This window comes from Lepisma saccharinum, chromosome 2 (assembly GCF_977018435.1).
Source record: "Lepisma saccharinum chromosome 2, izLepSacc3.1, whole genome shotgun sequence".
NCBI classification, from domain to species: domain Eukaryota; kingdom Metazoa; phylum Arthropoda; class Insecta; order Zygentoma; family Lepismatidae; genus Lepisma; species Lepisma saccharinum.
The window spans coordinates 170,919,009-170,941,963 of record NC_139230.1 but is presented as its reverse complement, the minus strand read 5'-3'; the positions used below and the strand labels follow the sequence as shown (position 1 = coordinate 170,941,963).

At 34.9% G+C, this 22,955-nt stretch overlaps 1 protein-coding gene across 2 annotated transcripts in view; it reads left to right on the top strand.

The window, feature by feature from the left end:
- LOC145984190 (patched domain-containing protein 3-like) overlaps window positions 1-22,955 on the top strand; it is a 178,284-nt gene that overhangs the window by 148,813 nt on the left and 6,516 nt on the right. For both annotated transcript variants that reach the window (XM_083117706.1, XM_083117707.1), the window contains 7 exons: window positions 4,530-4,778; window positions 6,196-6,511; window positions 7,482-7,624; window positions 12,628-12,789; window positions 14,749-14,874; window positions 16,789-17,055; window positions 22,417-22,608. In XM_083117706.1, coding sequence (XP_082973832.1) covers window positions 4,530-4,778; window positions 6,196-6,511; window positions 7,482-7,624; window positions 12,628-12,789; window positions 14,749-14,874; window positions 16,789-17,055; window positions 22,417-22,602 — 1,449 coding nt within the window. In that variant the 3' untranslated portion in view covers window positions 22,603-22,608. The remainder of the gene's footprint in view (window positions 1-4,529; window positions 4,779-6,195; window positions 6,512-7,481; window positions 7,625-12,627; window positions 12,790-14,748; window positions 14,875-16,788; window positions 17,056-22,416; window positions 22,609-22,955) is intronic.

Here is a 22,955-nt window from a genome sequence, read left to right as displayed (position 1 = left end):
CAGTTTTTTCCACTGTTGTTATTCTGAGTGTAAAACAACTCCTGTGTTTATTTATTTGCTTTATTTTCACATCATTATAACAATTTCTTGTCCAGCATTGTGGCCATACAGTCGAAGGTGTCAGGCTTTGAGCTCCAGCTTCGGGACACATGCAGGTTCGAGTCTCCTGGGTGAAGTGTAAAAGCTTTTCTCCTGTTTTGTCCTGTATGTGGGACTGGTGGCCAACCACCATCATGAGATAATTGAGAACCTACGAATGAGTAGCATAACCTAGTCATGGAAACCTACAATAACTACTGGAGGTTTGTCGTTCTGACCACATGTCATCCCGTAACTGGTTGGCTGATCTCCCACCTCAGCAGGTGGGAGTGGGAGGTAGGCCCTGTAAGTGTTATTGATTTTCCTGCAGAAACTAAAATTTTCTTTAGTTAATATACAATTTCCAAATTTATGTAATTTTCCTACTTTTACGTAGCTTTTCTGTAACTTTCACTAATCATGACAATGAGCTTATTTAGTATTCTCTTATCTAGAGTAGCTTTTTGTCACTTTTGGCAAATTGTGAGAAAGAGGAAGGATGATGATGATGAGCAGCAGTGTGGGGAATGGAGCAGCAGGAGAATCCCATCCTCCCAAATAGGTGCCTTTCCTAGTTTTTTATTTGAGTCCACTTTATGTACAGATAAGCTAATCAAGACTATATCTGAAGCACTATGTGCCTCTGCCGGGTATCGAACCTGGGGCCCTTTGATTACAAGGTGACAAAATTTCCAATGTGTCTTCATGGAAGCATTCCCAACAGAAAAACTTATGTAACACATCGCTCTGCTTTCTCATTTATACCATAGAAGCATCTCCCAGCTATCCCAAAGGTTCGAGCAAACCTCCCCACCCCCAACTAAAATTCTGTTTAAGGGATAAGAAGATAAATTGATAAATATCACATTTTTATGTTATTCCTCTTTTCCACAATATGTTATAGTTAATTTTGATACATATGATAAATTCCAATTGATTTTTAAAAAGTGGTCAGTGACAGAAATATTTTTGATATAACTTAATGAGAACCCGCACCTCCTTTCATTAATTTTCCATGTGGACAGCAGGAATATTTAATAAGAAAAATAATCATTACAAAGCAGTTATTGCTCCTTCCATCATTTCATTATTTAAATCTGCACCACAGATGGTAAAACTGCCCCACATATCTCTCCATAGGCATAGTAAAATAAACTCTTGAAGACCAGACAACAAAACAAACAGGGACCAGTGACATATCAACATGGTGGATCGTGTTTTGAGTGCCTCATGGCCACGCAACTTTGGATGTCTCGTTTTTTACCTTACCTTAAATTGAACAGGCAGAAACACGAGGACGTGCAGGGGTAATGTTTCTCTGGTGTAGTTTTTAAAATCGTTCTACATAAAACTCTTAGTGGAAATGTCTGTTATAGAAGAATTATTTTATCTTAAAAATGGATATGTCATAATTACGTAGATATTCAGAAAATCTGGTTATCCATCATGTTCATGACAATTATCATCCTTGAAATAGTCAGTAAGAGATATTGGCCTTTTTTTCGTTCAAAATACTGGCTTCTTATCAGTCTATTAAAACATGGGATATTTATGCTCAAGATAAATATGTTTACATATGAACATAAATAGTCCTACTAAATTTTATTTGTGTATAGTTGTAATCATTAATTTTGATAACACCCTAATTGCAATACTCATATATCAAATTTGAATTGATATGCCACTTACATAGGTACGTTATTCTCAAACATTAGAAATAAAAATAAGTAACTGAAGTAACACTGTTATCAAAATTATTGAATGATGGGAATCATGATAATAAATAACAATCTATTTTCCAGTAAGTACAACTATCATACTAGGGGCTTCTTTTGAATATTCATACAGTTGTTTTAAGGTTTTTATGCAGAAGTAGCGCAAAAGAAGCAAAGTAGTGAGTAGCGCACAGGAGTAGCATACTGAGCTACTTTTTGGTAAATGTATCTGTAGCGAAGCTACATTTTGGAAAAGTAGCTGTAGTTGTAGCGAAGCTACTTTTAAAATGTAGTGTTATGATCACTGACTCTGACTATATACAAATATTATAATAATTCCAACAGAAATTATAGAAGTAAAAAGATCTGTTTTTGTATTATACATGTTGATAAAATAAAATTAAAGTTAAAAAAAAAAGTTGGTAGAGAATCTGGCTCTCACATGGAACACCCAGGTACAAATCCCAGAGCAGGTGATCTGGACTAGGAATTTTTCCAGTCATTTCCCATTTTTTGCGTAGCTCTGATGCCCACCCAGTCTAATATAAATGGGTACCTTTGGGCAACCTTGGGGTGTAAAGGCTTGCGGGCATGATGCTGATCACCTCATCTCAAATATGGCCAAGATCAAGAATATGTGGAGTTCAAAGTCTCCTCATCACCCCATATGCCTTCATTGCATATACACAGGGGTACTTTACCTTACCCATCGAAATGATGGGAGATTTTATTTGTAGTAGTAATCTTATTGTAGTATCTTTTAGATGTGGGATTAAAGTTTAACTTTTCTAGCAGTGTAGATCATTAATATTTATTAAGAGCTGTGGAGTAAATTTAACATCATCAAAATTATAACATAAATTGACTGGTCCATCCTCCTAGTGTTAAGGTACTAGTTTTGTGTTAAGAATATGCAGAAAACTATACATGGAAATCTTGAAGAAATGTACTCTAAGTGATCAGAAGTATTCGGACACCCACCTGAAAATAAAGTACAAGTTGGGCAACCCTCCATTGGGAACACTGGCAGTCAATACAGTGTTGGCCCACCCTTAGCCTTGATGACAGCGTTCACTCTCCCAGGCATACTTTCAATCAGGTGCCAGAAGGTTTCCTGAGCAATGGCAGCCCATTCCTCGCAGAGCGCCAAAATGAGAAGAGGTATTGATGTGGATCGGTGTGGTCTAGCACAAAGTTGGCATTCCAAAACATCCCAGAGATGTTCTATGGGTTTCAAATCAGGACTCTGCGCAGGCCAGTCCATTAGTGGGACGTTGTTGTCGTCAAACCACTCCCCCACAAGCCCTGCAGTATGGACGGGTGCTCGGTCATGTTGAATGACACAATGGTCATCCCTGAACTGGTCTTCAACAGTAGGCAGCATGAAAGCTGTTAAAATGTCAACGTAAGCTTGTGCAGTGACATTGCCATGTAAAGCAACAAGGGGGCCAAGCACCTCTAGGAGAAACATGACCACACTGTAACCCCGCCACCTCCGAATTTCACTGTTGGCACTATACAGGCTGGTAGAAGTCATTCGCCACATCCACACCCTACCATCGGATTGCCACATTGGGTACTGTGATTCATTAGTCTACACAATGGTTTTCCACTGTTCTATGGTCCAGTTTCGACGCTCCTTGCACCACACGAGGCGGCGTTTGGCATTTGTCTGTGTGATGTTTGACTGCTCAGCCATGGAAACCAAGTTGCTGCACCTTGCACCATACAGTAATGGTGCTTGGAGTAGATCCTGATGCAGTTCGGAATTCTTGTGTGATGGATGATTGACGATAATGCTGTACGGTCCTCTTCAACACTCGATGGCCTCTGGGGGTCAACATGGGAGGTTGAGTTGCATGCTTTTGGGTTGTACACATCCCTTCACTATAACATTGGAAACAGTGGACAGAGGGATGTTTAGGAGGGTGGAAATCTCGCACACAGACTTCCTACCCAAGTGGCACCCAACCAACTGACCACGTTGAAAGTCTGAGTTCCTCAGACCATCCCATACTGCTGTCTCACACTGCCTGCAGACTACTGAGTTCGCTGAGTATGTGTTCCACGCGGTAGATGGCAGTACTGTGCCACCCTCTATGATAAACACACGTTTCACGGTGTGTCCGGATACTTTTGATCACATAGAGTATGATGTCATTTCTAAGTGTTCTAAGAAACTTTTCTTTTTTTTCAATTTTTGCTTTTAAGAATTTTTTTTTATATTTACTATACTTTTGCATCAGTAAAGTAATAAAATTTGAGGGTGAATAATTTCATATGAGAACTTGCATAATTTTAAGAAGAGCGTAATGTGTAGTATTTGCTGGATTGCTGCATTTTTATTAGTTTGGGTAAAGGAGTAAGTGGGAAGAAGCTGGTCTGATCACATGAAAGCAGCAGGCAGGGATAGAAAAATATTTTGAAACCTTATCATATTTTCTTAATTGTTGAATTACAAGTACTATGTACAGCCATGTACACTTTTGGGTTGCAATGAACCCATTGAAATTCAATAGTGCTTACACAGAATTGTCCAGGACTGTACAAAGATTAGAGAGATTGTATTCTATATTTTTGAAGACCTGGGGTTTTTAGATATTTAAGAACATTCCTCCTTGCTACTACAGATTCCTAAAATGTAAATTGGGGAAACGATTACATTATAGTGACAATTTTTCCAAAGACCCTAAGCTTATCATAATGGAAATATAATCATGCTTTGTTTCTTTACAGATTTTGCCTTCCCTGCAATCGTTCTGTATTTATGCTGCTGTTGGAGTGCTTGGTACTTATGTTTTCCAGGCAACATTCTTTGTTGCATGCTTTGTATTGGACCAAAGAAGAGTTGAGGAATCAAGAAATGGAATTCTATTCTGCTATAAGCATGAAAACTATAAACCAAACACTTGCAGCCAGAGAGACTACTCAAAACTTGCCTTTCATAAGATTTTCTCCAATGTCATTCTTACAACACCCTGCAAGGTACTAAACATACTCTTTATTTTACATAATAATTATGTGTGTGTGTGTGTTTTGACAAGAACAATTTAAATCTATCTCATATCAGGTTTAGTGGATTAAAGTTTTTATTAATTGCCTTGTATAGGCAAAGTTGGAACTATCATGATAAAACAGTGCAAATTGCACTATATTAATAAAGATCAAATTAACATGATTTGGGCAGGCATGGTTCTACCTTTAGGTCACATACTCCTCCATCCATTAAGTATCTGAAAAGAACTACAATTACAACAATTTATACTTGTTTGCAATGCTTGTATTTGCTGTTCAACAAGTAGTCTTCATCTGAGCTAAGACAGCTTTGGACGAAACTTGGCAACATAGCAAGGGTCACATTCTGGCTGCGAACTTCTGCCTCACTGCTTTAACATCATCCCTGCCTTGTGAGCTGCGGGAGAGGTTGGGGGTGAGGGGAGGGGGGGGGGGGGGTTATGGGTGTTTTCATTGCAAATGGTCACAATGTCACTGAAACCCAACACTTGGCATGATGTTTTTCGGTTTCCCTCTAGATGGTGGCTGGGTCAATTTACCGAACAAATGTATTGGGTGGAGGGAGGGAAACTTTGGAAGAAGAAGTTGGGAAAGTCTTGTCGAGGTTTGATGTGTTATTTATTGAGTTCTTAACTGACGTGGTACCGTGTGCATGAAGATCTAGCAAAATGAATCAGGTGAGATATTGCAAAGTGAAATTTTAAATCTACAAGACAGATTGTTGGCCAAAAAATTAGGCCCACTAAGACCACAGCTTTGCCTAAATGAAGTGTTCAAAGATTAAGATAAGAACATAACATACAACAGAAAATTTAATAAAAATATATGTGAAAATGGGAATAGATGTGCGAGTGTCCTGCAGCTAATTCCCCTTTTTTTCCCATGCATATTATTCAACTGAAAGGTCACAAAATAGGAGAATGGAACTGATATACAAGAAATAAAATAACAAGGTAAACTTATCTATAGTATTACACACTTTTTAATTTGATATATATGCTGCTGGTATGACTTCCATCTAGTTCTAAGATATAGCCTGTATTTTGAATGTGCCCTGCCCCTTGAAGACTCCAGGAACCACCACTGGATTCGGGCATAGGTTAAAATCAGCAGCAAAACTTAAAAAGAGTGAATCTTCAGAAGACTGAAAGAGAAGAACAATGACTTATACTGTATTGTACGTATAATTGAACTTAGTCTGCCTTCTCTTTTACTAGTTTGTGTTCTTTTCAAGGTAAGAGAAATGCGACTCCACCAAGAATCTAGTCCTGGACCCCTTGATTACAAGGTGACATCATTAGACACTATGCTATCATGATGTTTAATTAAATTCCATTTAATTTTCTTGGTTTTTCTTATCTTCATACTTCCACTTCTTTCGTTGCAGGTTTTTGTAATTCTTGCTGCATTAGGCCTGACAGCAATTAGTGTCAAGGGGAATCTAGAATTGAAGCAAAAATTTGATCCAATGTGGTTTCTGGCTAAGAGCACTCACTTGTACCAGTTTTTGGATGAAAAATTTAAATATTATCCTTATGAAGGACATGAGGCAATCGTGTTTATGGGAAAGCTAAACTATACAGCAGAACTATCAAAGGTAGAGAAGTTGGTTACTGATTTTAAAGACCAGGATGATATATTGCTTGATGTCAACAGCTGGTATGATGGATTTAAGGCATTTGTGAATGAGAATTATGGTACTGGTAAGTGCTGATTAACAATCTATTTATTGTATAATAGTGTGGTATTTGAAAATTTTCCATGAAGGGGGGTGGGCAGATCCAAATAATTTATTTTCGAAGCATGCCCTCGTGGGGGGGGGGGAATTTTCAACCAAGAGAAGGGGTGGGGATACCCCTTCATAATAATAATAGTAAATTTCTTTATTAAGCGGGCGAGGTTCAGCCAAGGGCTGTTCTGCCACCATCCTCCTATAAATAGCCCTGTGTATAAGATTGATTTAAATTTAGTAGCAAGTATTTTTTTTATGTATGAATTGTAAGTTGTCTGCAAGTAAAAGTTTCATTTATTCATATTCATTTCTTTATTTCATTTTAAGTTATTAAGTCTGTGATACATATGTGCATATTAATTTAACTTATTAGAATTTATTGGTAGCAAAAACAGTCCTTAAAATTTGACAGTCTTCAGCATTTTCTTAAGAATTTTCCTAAAATTGATAACACTATTGAACTTGATTAGAAAATGGATTTCTGTTTTACCTATAATTGAGAATAGCATAATTGAGGACAAGTGACCATATTTGAATATTACACAGATCACAATGTATTTGTAGGCACTTAATATTTACTTATTTTATTTATTTATGGTTTCATGTTTGAAGTGTACCCCACAAATTTTACATTACAAACAATAAAATTATTATATGTAACTCTGAAAGTAACTGTCTGAATATACAGAATTATAAACTATCATATGCTGTGTTCAAAATATTAAATTTGTCATTACTCTTAAATTCTTGTCTTGAATGCTTCTAGCATCTAACAAGGGTGATTGGTCTCCATGCACAATGTGTGTCACCCAATGAAAAGTTTCCTGACAGGCCTTGGCTTTCAAATGATATTTTGCAACAGCATTTAGTTTATTAATTGTTTATGTCCTATACATTATTGTTATTATTATTATTTGCAAACAGAAACTTATGTTTTACAGATGTGCCATATGAAACACTCTCTGAACATCAATTCAGTTATTATCTGTCCAAGTTTCTCTTCAGTGCTGCTGGAGCAAAACATCAGAAAGATTTTAAGTTTGATGGCGAATTAGTGTGTGGTAAACCAGCACCTCCTATTGAGGTAAGTCAGCTTTTGAGCTTCAAAATAACATACCAATGTAATAAGCAAACTTCTAATCAAGATTGCATCAGATGTCATGTTAGATATTGAAAAGTTAAGTGGACTTGATTCCTTTTGAGTCTTAATAATTTCCATTCCCTACTTTTTTAAAAATGAATATCTTAATATTGATTTTTGCATTGCAGTCATCTTGTCACATACAATGGCCAATGAACCATTCAACATTCTTCAAGGACCATTTGAAATTTTATGTTGGATTGGTAGAATTTTGGTTATCATCAGTATCAGTAAATTTTCTATTTGTACGTTATTGGTATCAGCCAAAATTTCATATCACTACATCCCTGTTAAGAATTTATTTATTTATTTATTTATTTACTGCCCTCAACAGAGGTAAACCTCCAATTACAGACGGCAGAAAAAAACCCAAAGAAAACAATACAATTAGCAAATATATAAACATACATCAACCGATAATACAAGTAATCAATAACATAATCAATAATGAAATTAAACAATCTGGCCCTTTCTCTTGTCATTCACCATACAAGAACAAAGACTTGTGCAATAATTACAGACATGAAATACCTATAGATATATAATTGTAGAATACAATGGAAAATAATGGGGAAATAGTGATACCGGAATGATTACAGTGTATTTTTGTCATAATTCTGATTCAATCATTTGTTTATATATAGTTTGAATGGCAATGATAAATCTAAGGCCTGGTTATTCATTGAAATCACACATTCTACTTAATGGGCTGCTTGTATATTTCTGAGTTTTAGGAATTTTCGGAATCAATAAGTTTCGCCCACGTAAATTACTTTTTCTCATATTGAATTGTAGTTGACTGAGGAAATAACTATTGTCTAATTTACCATTTACAGTTTTATGTAAGTATAAGTGATACAGAATATTCCACCTATTACAAAGGCTCTTAAAATTAAATTCATTAACAAATTTTGATATGGCACTTTATATTGTACTGGCTTATTATATTTTATATAATATAAATAGCTCAAAAATTTCTTCTGTGTTCTCTCCACGGCATTTTCATGCGATTTGTAGATTGGTGACCAGATAATAGAAGCATATTCCAGTCTAATTCTTACAATACTGTTGTATATGGTTGTTATACAGTTTATACTTCTGAAATTCTTAGTATTTCTAATAACAAAGCCTAGTATTTTGTATACGTTATTAACAGCATGTGAGATATGCTGTTTGAACAATGAAGAATCAATAAGAACACAAAGGTCTTTTACTATGTATACCTGAGGAAGTAATTGACCATTTACAGAGTATGTATAATGAATATTATTTATCTTATTTGTTAACTGCATAAAGCAACAGTTCTTTATATTAAAACTAAGATCATTTATACAACTCCACTCATATAATGCATTTAGATCTTCTTGAAGTTTTAATGTATCTTCTACACTAGTAATTTCTTATATAATTTTACATCATCAGCGTAAATAAGGCATTTTGAATACTTAACATAAGATGGCAAATCATTTATAAACAACATAAATAATAGAGGCCCGAGATTTGATCTTTGGGGCACACCAGAGTTCACATAATACTCACAAGATATTGATTGTTTATATGTTACATATTGCTTTCTTCCCTGAAGATATGATTTGAATAAGTTTTTTTTAAATTGATTGTGAACCCAAAACTTGATAACTTGCATAAAAGAAGATTATGGTTAATTCTATCAAATGCTTTAGCAAAATCAATATAAATTGAATGCACACTTGATCCATTATAAAAGGCATTGTGGACATCTTGGACAAAAGCTACTAGGTTAGTTGTAGTGGATTAGCATGGATAAAAGCCATGTTGATTGATACTTATATAACTTCTAACATGTTTAAAAATCCTTGAATACAAAATTTGTTCCCACACTTTGTCTGGAGCACACAGAATGGCAATCGGTCTGTAGTTTTCAATTTTTGCATTTTCACCTGATTTAAAGATAGGACATATTCTTGTTGGCTTCCAGATTGTAGGAAAGGTTTGAGTCCTCATAATTAGATTAAATATTAAACTCGGAGGCATTTCAAGCACTTCAGCGCACCCTTTAAGTAAATATGGAGGGATTCCAGTATTCTGGATCAGTAATTTTGTTGCTTGAGAGTGAATTAGATACGCATAATTCCATTTGCTCTGTTACATCATCCATGCTTGGAAACTCAGAATAGACAGATTTAAAGTAACAAGCAAAGTTATCGACCATACCTTGATTTGTTTCTATTACATTATCCATATATGTCATACTTTGGTTTGAATAAGTATTTCTACCTTTTCTGTTTTTACATAACTCCAAAATAATTTACTATTATTCTCAATACTTTCTTCGGTTTCTCTTAGGTACATATTATGTGCCTTATCTATGAGTGTTTTTACTTTTTTACGAGTATCTTTATATTTAATTCTACTGTCGCTATCGTATTTCATGCGCCTTCTATGTCATTCTTTAAGTTTAAATGTGTCAATGATCTCTCGCGTAAACCAACAAGGATATTTATTATTTGCATAGATTTTCTTTGTTGGTACTGTAAGATTAAATATTGAATTAATATTGTCATTAAATAACTTTACAGCATCATCTAAATTATCTATACTACTAATAGGTGCCCAGTTTACATCACGTAACATTTCGTAAATTCCAAGAAAGTTTGCCTTTCTAAAATTCAACATTCTGACTGGGTTATTTTCTATAATATTTGTTGATTTTGCAAAATGTAGAATTTTTACTAATGCTGGGTGGTGTGCATCTTCCTTAACAAGAGCGAGTTCTTCTCTGTTAATAGTAACATCATTATACACATTAGCTAAAATTAAATCCAGTGTTCTATCATTATGATTTTGTATGTTGTTTAATGAGCGTAAGCCATATAGACTCAAAAAGTTATCTAGGGCTCTGTAACACAGTCCACCTAGTTGCAGGTTGTAACTCGAATCAGAGATTTTTGGCAGATTAAAATCACCAACAATAATAGTGTTGGCATTATGAAATTCATTATAATTCTCAAACAAATTATAAAAATGCATATAATAATTATCAATCATTGAGGAAGAAGTAAAATACACAGCTATAGTGGAACCACGAGCAAAACAACCTGCGCAGACCCCCGCTTCCTGTGCACCGTACCCCCGGGAGTAGGAGAGGGGGAGAGTGGACCATGCTTCCTTATGGCCGGAGGTGGAGGGAAGAAGGGAAAGCTGCGCGGGGACTTTTGGTCACAAGGTTTTTTTCCTTGTGGTCGATCTATACTATATAGTATACCTTATTTCTTAAATTCATTCTCACACACAAGATATCGAAATTATCATCTAAAATAACATTCCTAGATGTTATGTTTTGCCTCACTATTATTACTCCACCTCCTCTATTTCGGTTTATCTTATTGTGACGATATATTTTATAATTATCACTAAACAACTCACTACTAAAGACACCTTCATGTAACCAGGTTTCTGTAATAATAACTATATCATAGCCATTTTCAATATTCTTTACATAGAGTTCTTGAGTCTTTGTGTTAAGCCCCCTTACATTTTGATAATAAACTGTTATGTTATCAATAGTCGTCATCTAGAAGTAATTTGTGGTAATGACATCAATTTAAGTTAGATACATCTTCAAGTGTTCTCAATATATATACATTTTTTTTCTCCCTCACTGTTTCGCAGTTTAATAGTGCTGAATTATCCACCCACAGGTAGGCGTAATTTCTTTCGCGTTTGTTTCCTAGCTTGACTATAAATATTCCTTCTATATGGGGTAAGATTCTGATTAACATATACAGTCTCATTGCTATCATAACCTAAATGAATACAATTTAAATTTCTCTTCACCTTTCGCCTTTCCAGAAACCTTTCCCTGTCTGCACGCCTTACAAATTTAACAATTATACCTCCTGCTTTTTGAGTCGGTAGTTTTCTTAACCTATGACACACATCTATCATATCATTTGTCATCTCAATATCCAATGCCCTTCCCACACATTTTACAATTTCATACGAGTCTTCATTTTCCTTCTCCGGAATACCATAGATTTCAAGCATGTTTCTTCTCCATATTGATAGAGATCATCGAGTTGTTGCAGAGTTTCCTTCAGTTGTTATTTCAAAAGAAGATTCTCCTTCAGTTCCTGAATTTGTGCTAGACAAGCACTGATACTCTCAAGATTGTTTCTTCATTAAGTTCGCATTCTCGTGCAGTTTCTCATGTGCCAGGTTTAGGGATTTTCCCAGCTCACGCTCAGTCTCCTCATTACCCTTCCTCAAATTCTCTATTTCTGTCTTTAAATCCCGTAACATGTTGTAAACATCTGATATTGATGGAGTTAATGAATGCAAAGATAGTGGCATGTTGTTATCTTGCAAGCTGCTACTCCTCGTATTTGAGCATTTTTTGCACCGCCATGTTTGATTTACGGACTTCATATATTCTACATCAGTTTCCTTTAGACCAACACATTTTATATGAAACCAATTGTAACAGTCGCAACACTGTATTTTTGATGTAATGTCTTGTCTTGGTACGGCTTTAGAACATCCATGCACACACTCATACTCATGTCGATACTTATTAGTCTGTGCTCCTATTACGCTGTATAAAAAGTTGGCTATACAACACTTTAGACTTCGCTTGTTTGTTTACATTTCATTAAACGCAGAAAAGTATCAAATGTACCACTTCACTCATGATACTAATTCATGTTTTATACATAAATATATAGTTTAGTACTTACTGAAGCTCGCTTGTAACACTGTTCAACACCATAGCCATATAAAACACTTTAAATTTAGTAAAACTAGCAGAGCACAAACTGACTGATCCTAGTTCACCTTCTTCTTGTTCCCTAATACAACATTAGTGGAATATTCAACTAATGAGCTTTATTTCTGAATCTGATGACTATTCAAAAAATTAGTTTTTTAATTCACTTATTATAATATACAATTTTCCAATAATATTTCAGATCTCTACTTTCAACTTTAAATTTCAATTATTCACTGGACCAGAGGAGCACATTCCTGCTATGCGCAGAGTGTATAGTTTGGTGAAAGAAATAAATTTCACTACAGGAGATCGCATTGCAACAGTGTGGGCAAAGATGTTTGCAAACTGGGTTACTGATGAGGTATGTTTTTTATATAAAGTTGGCAGTGTTACTTGCTTGTGAAAGAGGTGCTTTTTTTCTGTTCTACGTGACAAATTATTCATCTTGAAGCATGTGCAAGTAATAGTTATTTTTTTTGCAGGTTACTATGAGGGTGCTTCCACTTCTCCAATATTATGCTCCATACCTCCAAATTTCTCAAGCCCTAATAATAAATCATGGAAGAAAGTTGTACAGAAATCAGGCTATAGGTATAGTCTTGACTAGCTTCTGTGTAACTGTTCTTTAACTAGAATTCAAAAATAATTTCTTATAAAGCAGTAACAAACAATTTCTTTACCTGTTTTAGTTAGCCTCCTCCAAAAATTAGTTAGGAAATTTCTTATATTATTTTTCCTATACTCTGTCCTGGGAATCTCTGGATTACACAAATAAAAACAAGTCTCAGTGCAAGTGGTGATTCCAGAGGGCTTGACCATTTTTTGTTACATTAGCATAAAATGTGATTGAGAAGTAATGATAATGCATTATTTTTATGTATATTGAGAAAGAAGGTATCATTTAAAAAAAGCCAATCTTAGGTGTAATTCTATTGTAAACCACAAACAGTTTAACCACAATAAAGTCATTAAACTAGAGAAGCTATGTAGCAAATTATAATAGCAATCTTCCCATACAGCATACTATGTACAAGAATATATAATGTAGAAATAAAGCCTGCCCAGGGACTGAGCACATTAAGTGGTAGACGTTTGATCTCATCACCAAAGTTCTTGGGATCTGGGTCCTTGCCTGGGCACGAGTATTCTTTGTGAATGCCTCTTCATCAATTTCATCTAATCATCACTCATCCTCATGGCTGCTATTAAACAAAAGTGAAAGAAAAGTGAGGCCAATAACAGAAATACAAGAACAATAGTAGAATTGGCAGTATTTCCAATGAATTATACTTTGCACATGTGAGATTCCATATCCTGGCACTGCTTATGTCCAGCATCAAGTTTACACTTTAGCTTTGTCACATTGTATAGTTGTTGGGAATGAGTAAGATTTGTAAGATAGAGGAATTTTCTGTCAACAGGTGAAATCTGTAATAATATTTTAAAGATGAGGAACCTCAAACCTGATAGGCTTCTTAAATATTTCACTGCCCACAAGGTTTTTGAAGTGAGGCAGCATTATTCAATTTAACTGAACCTGGGTTCAATACTTGGTGGAGGCACATAGTTGTTTGGATCCCACTTTAGGTCCAATACCTACGTATTACCCTTACTGTGCAGACAGTGGACTTAAAACACAAACTCAAACAATCAATCAATCAATCAGTTTAACTGAAAGGGCAGGGAGGGTGTTAATAGTTGATGAGAATTGTATAGGGAAATTTGAGGAATGATGTTTGCACCCTTAGAGGTCAGTAATCACGCGAGATATGATTATGTCTATTAAAGTGTTTTTGGTTGCCATGCCAACTTAAGTCAAGTTCAGCAATGATCATTTCGTTCCTGTATGGCACTTGAACACTTTTGTTGTGATGTCTAAATCACTGCAGAAGCAATAAAGAAAACCCTGGCATACCAAGAAGGGAAAAAGTTGCTACATGCAGAGACTATTAGCCCTATTGACAGGGGATGCAGCAAACTTCAGCAATGGAGGTGGATGATTTAGACACATGCCCGTACTGTAGTTTGTAGCTGTGGATTGAAGGCAACAGCTATATCTCCTACTCTATAATTCTATCATATTTGCTTGATTTTGTTTGTAGGGACTCCTTTTTCAGGAAGAATTAGAAAATGTACATGTTATTCTCTCATTTGCATTAACTTTGTAATTATTAATTTCACTAAACTCTTGATAGTTTCAATTTATATTTCTGAAATTTTGTACAAACTCAACCTGATGTGTCTCTCTCTGCTGTAGGAGATATAATTTGAAATGAAGCACTTGTAAAATTTCCTGAATTTACATATACTTTCTTTTCAGGTCATTGATGAAGAATTGTACAGGAATTTGGCACTTGCTATGGTGTGTGTAATGCTCACAACATTTGTATTGATTGCTAATCTTCCAACCTGCCTAATGGTGTTGTTTTGTGTACTTTTGACATTAGTAAGTATTTTCTCACTAATTTTTGAATTCAGAGTTTGAACTCAAGTGAAGGTCCTTTGCTCCCATTGCCTTTCCTGTGTATCCAATTTTTCATATTTGTCTTCATCATTCACCTGTAGTCCTAATTTCTTGACCTTGTTAATTGTTTAATTTTTTGTCTATATTGTGTTTAAGTTCCATATGATATTGCATTGGGCTATTACCAAAAGCATTTTTGAAACAGTAGAATGTGTTGTAACATTGGCAAAAAAGAAAAAAAAGAACTTGCTTTCAAATTATAAAGTAAATATTTATATCCATCCATCTAACATATTTATTATTTGTTTGCACTGCAATACATGGATATATTCCACACCTGACTACCTGGTTATCCATGATTTATGTACTCAAAATCATGCAGATATCTTCCATCCAGCAATCATTTATCAAATTAATTGGTTTCATTCCAAAAATTAGTTTTATTTAGGTTGATTGCAAGAGTATAACAATAAACGAATAATGGAATAATAAAAGACAAGAGAACAAACATGTCTGCCCAGAATTAGTAAACTGAAGTAAATTAATAAACTACCCCTATACACAATTTCAGCTGTAACTTTTGAGCTACATTTTGCCTTTTTCAAACAATTCCCCCCCATGAAGGCTCTTTAGGTATATCAGCTTGTTGGATGTACATGGTAATTTTAACCAACTTAATATTTTTGTAGCCTCTAACTTTGTCTGTGTTTTCTTTTTGGAAGTTATAAATTGATAAAGATGCCTAGTAATTCATTTAAATGGATTAAGTTTATCAATGTTTCTTGTTGCTTGTCTTTGAGAATGATTATATTTTAGGTATGGCCTCTGGAAAACACTGCATGTAGCAAAATTTGTTGATTGTTCAGTCAAAAGTATAAGTTTGATTGCACATACAAAATGAATTTAATACCTTTTAGTTATTATATTCGAGCTTTAGAAACACAAAATATGTCTTAGTGTTGGTGATTTTGTCTGCTTCTAAACTTAACATATGAAATCTATGCAATGATTGTGGCTTCTAATTACTGATTATTATACATGTAATAATCACCACAATACCACATATCGAGATAGCAATGTAGAGTTGTTAGAAAATTGTCAAGCTAACAAATTTTTTACTAGTTCTTTCCACCTGCAGTATATATTCCCATTCCAATTAAAGTTGTCTCCAACATTTTGATGTTTAGAAATGTCAGTATCTAAGAAATACAATTTGTTTTCAGGAGTATAGTTCTAATCATTTTCACAGAATAAATAACACACTTCAGGTACATTATGACAAAGGTTTTGAGAAAGTTATGTATTTAGAAATTAAATACTGTAAAGTAAAGGAATGAATTGATCAACAACTGCAGATTAGCAATAATCAGTGTGGTATTTGAAAGATTTTTGGGTGAGGTAGATCCAAGTAACCAGAGGGGTGAATTCCCCCTCACCCTTTCTATCCTAACAATAGTGAATATCATGAACTTACTAATGTATGTTGGGTATGAATCCTAGGTGTAACTTTGCGGGGGTAATCTTACCCCCCCCCACAATTTTCAGGTTTATAAACATTTACAAGATAACGGTACTTTTGTTAACCTCATGAAACCTGAGGAGCAAAGTAAAGAGTAACTTTATATGATTTTGCAAATATAACTATTTATCAAAATAATCCTGATTGATATTTTTAAACTTTTTGATTCTGCCCCTCCCAAAGTTAAGCTCCAAGTTCGATTGTGCCTCCCCAAAGTTAGGTCCTAAGTTACAGCTATGGTATGAATAGAGTATGAATGTTAGAGTTACATGTTTAGGTTCACAAATTCAAGTTCTTGAATTTTTCACACAAAAGACAATAACCATAATGTCATAATATGTGGGGTGTGGTGATGTAATTATTTATTTTAATTTCAGATTGATGTAGGTGGCATGATGCATTACTGGGGAATGACTATAGATGTTGTGTCATGCATTGGACTTGTTCTAGCAGTGGGGTTGTGTGTAGACTATGCAGCTCATATTGGACACACATTTATGACTTGCACTGGCACACGTAACGAACGTGCTCTGCAAACTGTGCAGAATATTGGTCCAGCTGTTCTGAATGGAGGACTGAGTACCTTGTTGGCATTATCAGTGTTGGGAGACTCGGATGCACATGTGTTCATTTCATTTTTCAAGGCAAGGATTTGTTTTTATTTCTATTCCTATTTTGGATATTGTACATCACTTTTCTATTTGTATTAATCACAACAGCAAGTTTTGAATGATCATGTGGCCCAGTGGCATACACAAGGGGGGGGGGGGTTACGGGGTTTAACCCCCCCCCCCCCTGAGCTTTTGAAATATTATGAAAAATGCTGTGGAGAGAATTAAAAATGGCCAATTTATCACAGTCAAAGATCTGTGACAATACTACTACTAATAATAATAATAATATTCCCATGCAACACGGAGGAGAAAAGCAGAGCATTCCAAACACATGCATCTTTCAGAGTGAATGCCTTGAAAATAAACACGAATTCTTGAAAATAAAATATGCGGGCACCTATGATTTAAAATAGAAAAAGATGATGTTTTATATCTCAGCTGCATCAATGTTCTATGAACATGTATTTTTTGTGTGTGAACAATGAGCATTAACTAATGAAAGTTGTTGGTTTGTTGTTATTGTATAGACAAAAGCTAGGTGGACAAGAATACACAGCCACCAGTCTGCCTTCCCATTGTTTACACCGGGACGTTTGAATTTCTGAATTCAAATGACAATAAGTTTAACTACTGTAAAATTATTGGTAAGAACAGTGAGACAATCCAGGGGATTTATGCGGGGACAAGAGCTGAAAAATTCCAATTCCGGGAATTGAACCCTGATCTCCCGCATGGTTGTCACACCCTACCGACACCAGACCACCGCAGCTCCTTGGATGAGTTCCATGCTTTCATTATTTCAATTTATTTTAATATTTTCTTGTTTTTATGGATTTTCTTCACACTTAAAATGTCTCATCTCGTTGAGTAGAGAATTATTTCATAACAAAGAAACAAAAAAATGCTCCTAGAATTTGTCAAAATCGAATGACTAGAAATTAATTAAGTTCTATTTATGTAAATCTCTACTATTTAATAGTAGTAGTGGTATTAGTAGTATTATTAGTAGTAATTGAACTAATTAATAAATAATAACTATTATTAATTATGATTATTATTATTTAATTAAAGTATAATAAAACAATGGTAATGTGAATTTGGAGAAAGCTTTAGAAATAACCCCCCCCCCCCATTTGATGAAATCCTGCGTATGCTACTGATGTGTCCAACTCAATGATACACCCAAGCCTGACCAGGGTTTGATCCTGGAACCTCTGGCTTTGTAGTGCTGTGGTTATTTATTTATTTATTTCCTTCAACAGAGAAATTTTCTCCTTTTACAGAAGGTAGCCAATAAAAATACAAATACAAAAACAAGAGAAACACATAATATAATACAGTGAGACATAAGACAGGTAGAACACATACACAAATATAATGTAATATAAATTACTAGACTATACTATAGAATCATATAACACTCAATTAGCAATTTAGAAGCGCTTTACCCAAAACAATACAGAACAAGACAAAAAAACAAGAAAAAAAATGTCATTTTTATTCATATGCAATGATATATTGCTAAGTATAACACTAAATCTTATAATTTATGTTGTAAACACTTGTCTTAATATTTTTTTGTACTCATTGATTGAGATACTAAAATCAAGATTAGATTGCAATATAGATATTTTGTTGTACGCAAAGGACATTCTAAATAATGGCGAATTCTTGAATCTTTCTGTTTTAGGAATATCATAAGACATCAATTGCCACAGCCTTAAGCCACATTTCTTTGCATTGAAACATATCTTTTGTAGAAAAGTAGGGTTATCTATGATGCCAGTCATTGTTTTGTACAGAAATATTTGTTGTGTTATTTATGCTGACCACTTTATCATGGATGCCAGGGTAAGAATTTGTGACATGTCATTTTATTATTTGCTATTTCATGTCACTTTTCTGCCTCTTGAGGCTACTCTTAAGGATGGGAATGAATGATAATTAGATGGAAATTGATGAAATGACGTTTTCTCATGTCCAAGCCATGAGTTGAACCTTGAACCTTGCTAATTTATGAACATGCAAGTTGGATGTGAAGTGATGACAACCAGTAGCAAAGTATGGATTGACTGAGGAGGCAAGCGATGTTCAGTACAACAATGCATGTAGTGCAATGGCATGACAGAAAGGGGAGGGGGAGGGGTAAAAGTTATGTAGCCTAATTGGCTCAGTTTGTTTCATGAACAGAACAAAAAAATATATTGGATTTGTCAAAATTTAATAAAGTGTGTCTAATAAAATTAATCCATAGACTTCTCAATCGTCATATTTACTTTCAAATTTTCCAGTAATGTTATTCATAAACACCTTACAAACAAATGTTCCATATACGACTAGGAGGTATGGAATTTCCTATTTATTGATTACCCTTATTTGTGCATTGTTTTTAATATGGGCAAATGATGACAAAATGTTGCCACTTGTTAGTTTATTTTACTCTTAAGTTTGTAATTGTAATTTAGAATTTGTGCATGCTCTAATAACTGTATTTGGAGTCACTATAAACAAGAATACAGAGCATAGGCACTGACTTTGGCAGGGGGGAGGGGTTAAAACACTTTCAGTCCCCCCTAAATTCACATAGAGGGGCAACTATTATATATATTTACATATATAATATATTGTTGGTTCCAACCTTGCCCTCCCCCCAATGTATTTTAAGTAAGTGCCTCTCTGCACAGAGGACATACACATTAAAACATTAAAATCCATCCAAGCGGAGAAACACATGCATGGAAAATTTACTCACGACAATAAATTCCGAACTCCTGGAAGTGTCGCATACCACCCCCCCATTTAAATCGAAAAAAATAATAATACACCCCTGAGGCCTCCCCAATGGCATAGTGGTAATGCTGTCGCCTTGTAGTCGATGGGTTCCAGGTTTAATACCCAGTTGAGGCACATTGCACGGTAGTTCAGATCCCACTTTAAACTGTAGGTCCAGTCCTGATCAGCCTATCTGAAACAAAAAGTAAAGCACCCACACTTCTGTATCAACCATTCCTAAATTTATGATAGTTTCAATCAATTCACAGCACACTCACTCACTCACACTCACTCACTCACACTCACTCACACTCACTCACACTCACTCTCACTCACTCTCACTCTCACTCACTCTCACTCACTCTCACTCACTCACTCTTTCTCTCTTTTTCTCTTTCTCTTTCTCTTTCTCTCTCTTGCAAATTCTTTCCCCAACTACAAAGCATTCAAACAAGATCACTTTGAAAGCTCTGAAACAATAGAAAGTGATACCAACCTATTTTCTTAATTTTATCACTCTTGGGAGAGAAGATATATCAGTTTTTGGAGATAGAAATTACGCTGTGGGATCAGAATCATTACAACAGAAAGAGTATGTATATAATATTCAAGTAATAAGTTGCCATAATAATACAAAATGTTCTTGTTCTTAATGTGTGCAATGATTAAGATTTTCTTTTTTGCTGTTTCAAATATCAGAACATAGTTCTTTCTTCAGATACCTTTTTTTTTTTTTGCACTCAAAGTTCTATTCAAAAGCCATCAATTTTACTTGTAAAATTTGTTAAACAGTTCACTTGAATTACCGTGTAAATAATTTGACTGTTACCAACATGGTAGCTGTCAACACTGGCGATGTAATTTAAGCTGGACACAGGGTGTAGACATTCCTCTTCCAGGAAACATAGCCACTTGCCCTTTCCATCTTTGTCCCAACCCCTAATGTCAAATTTTTGACGCGTTTTAAAATTCGGCAAATACAAAATAATTTGTAATTTTCTCTCTCTCTCTCTTTTCAAGTGACCTACATTTAATTTAGAGCAATGATAATAGGTTCTTTCAGTTGTTTAATGATTAATGATTATTAGTATCCTTGTGATCTTCTTTATGTGGTCATGAAGACACGCATTGGTTACTTGTTTCTGCTGGCAATGTCTCCTGTTTTTGCTTGCTTTCTGAGAAGCACCAAAGCTGAAGAATGGTCAGCTTTTCTCTGAGGGTTGAGGCCTGTTTCTCCAACAAGATTTCATGCGTCACCATATGATCTTTTGGGTCCGTTGCTTTTACCATCCAGCAGCTGTAAGCATTGAGGCTAGTGCTTGCTTCAGAGCTGTTGAGGGAATTTGTGGCAGTAAAATGTTGCCAAATCGAGTGCGATGGAAACTAAATAAGGCTAAAATATTAAGTACATTAAATAATATTCTAATAGTGCAAGCAGTGCTTGCATTGCTTGTACTATATCTTTGCCACTGTTGACAATGTCAATAAATATGTAGAAGGAGGTCACCAAAACTGACGTACCATTTTGCTTTTTACCCTTAACTCAGAGTAGAGGAGGAATTTTAGGACGTGAAATAGATCAGCGTATACATGAATCTCATGCCCAAGTATAAGCGGTGTAGCAATGTTATATTACAACAACATTTTGTTTCACAAAATAGTTTTTCCATGAAAGGCACAATTATGCCATCTAAGGAAATGGGTTCCTAAACTTACATACCTGTTTAAATAAGGAATTAAATTTCAAAGCAAAACAAACAAATATATGTAAGAATATTTTAATGGCTTCTGTTAGAGAATAAAGAAATTCCTTTAATTAACATAAAAAAAGTAATTTCTTTGGATTATTTAGTCCTCAATGGCAACACAAATAAAGTAATTTTTAGAAATCGCAGACATACAGGTCATGTTCTGCACCTGCACATTGAATATGAGCCCAAAGATTGCCTATGGTACACATTCACTACTGGCATCTTCAGAATAAAGTATTTCACAAAAAATGTAGAAAACTGTCACCATTGCTTGTTTCACTGGTCAAACACTATCTTGGGAGCCTAAAGAATAGAGCTACCCTGTTAAAGCAAAGTGGCAGGACTTCTCAGGTGTGAAATAGGGGCTTAGGAGCCCTATGTCAGTTTTGGCGACTTTCCTCTATATATCCATATTTTCGTATGTTACTTCCACAAAGTGATGGATTCCAGTTTACATTAAAGTTTTAAACAGAACTTCTGAGTTTAGAAAGGTTCACAATTTTAAAGAGTACATTAGTTCTGTCGTCATTAAAGAAATAGTGTGAATCTTACCATCCTTGTTAGCTGGTGCAACTAACTGGTTTTTGTTCTAAAAAGTTATTCCAAAGATTCCAACTATAGTGTTGATTTATTACAGATATAACGCAGACAAAAAAGCATCAAATCTATTTTTGCTTTCATTGCTATATAAGGAAATTTCAATTATCTCCACATGTATTATCATTCTCCAAATGTGAAAGTACAAATTAACAAGATCTCTTTAAAACCTCAACTATGCTTAGAGTATTAGATTTTTCCAAAAGTGTTTCTAATTCTTACCACAATGTTCAGTTCTGACATAAATAGCTTCTGTCTCTTTCCAATTTAGATATTTTTCCTGGTGGTAATTTTTGGACTCTTCCATGGCCTCTTCTTCCTGCCTGTTGTCTTGAGCTTGATTGGTCCTGCTCCGTACCCAACTGCACTGGAGGCACATGGCGATGTGAAAGCAGAGAAAACCTACAACTTGTGCAATGGAGACAAGGATCCTACCAATGATGCTTTAGTAAGATGAAAGAATGTAAGTAGATGCAAAAAAAATTGAACATATAATATGTGCAATCTAACAACCCTCTGAGGGCCGGAGCATGACAAGTGGATTTCTTCTTCATTGGGTGACACAAGTTCACTGCTGTTTTCTGGGTTATGGGACTCTGTGGGATAAACAGAAAGATCATTGTCATTGACCTTATGACAACAAAAGACAAATTATGCTGTCCCATATGAGAGAATTATGAAATCTGTTTAATTTGTACTCCTGTAATTAAATATAACAAATTTACATGTATGAATTGAGTGGGGGCGATTGGGTTCCAAAACTAGGGGCACAAGCTGCCAAAATGGTGGGGGGGGGGGGCAAGGACAGTT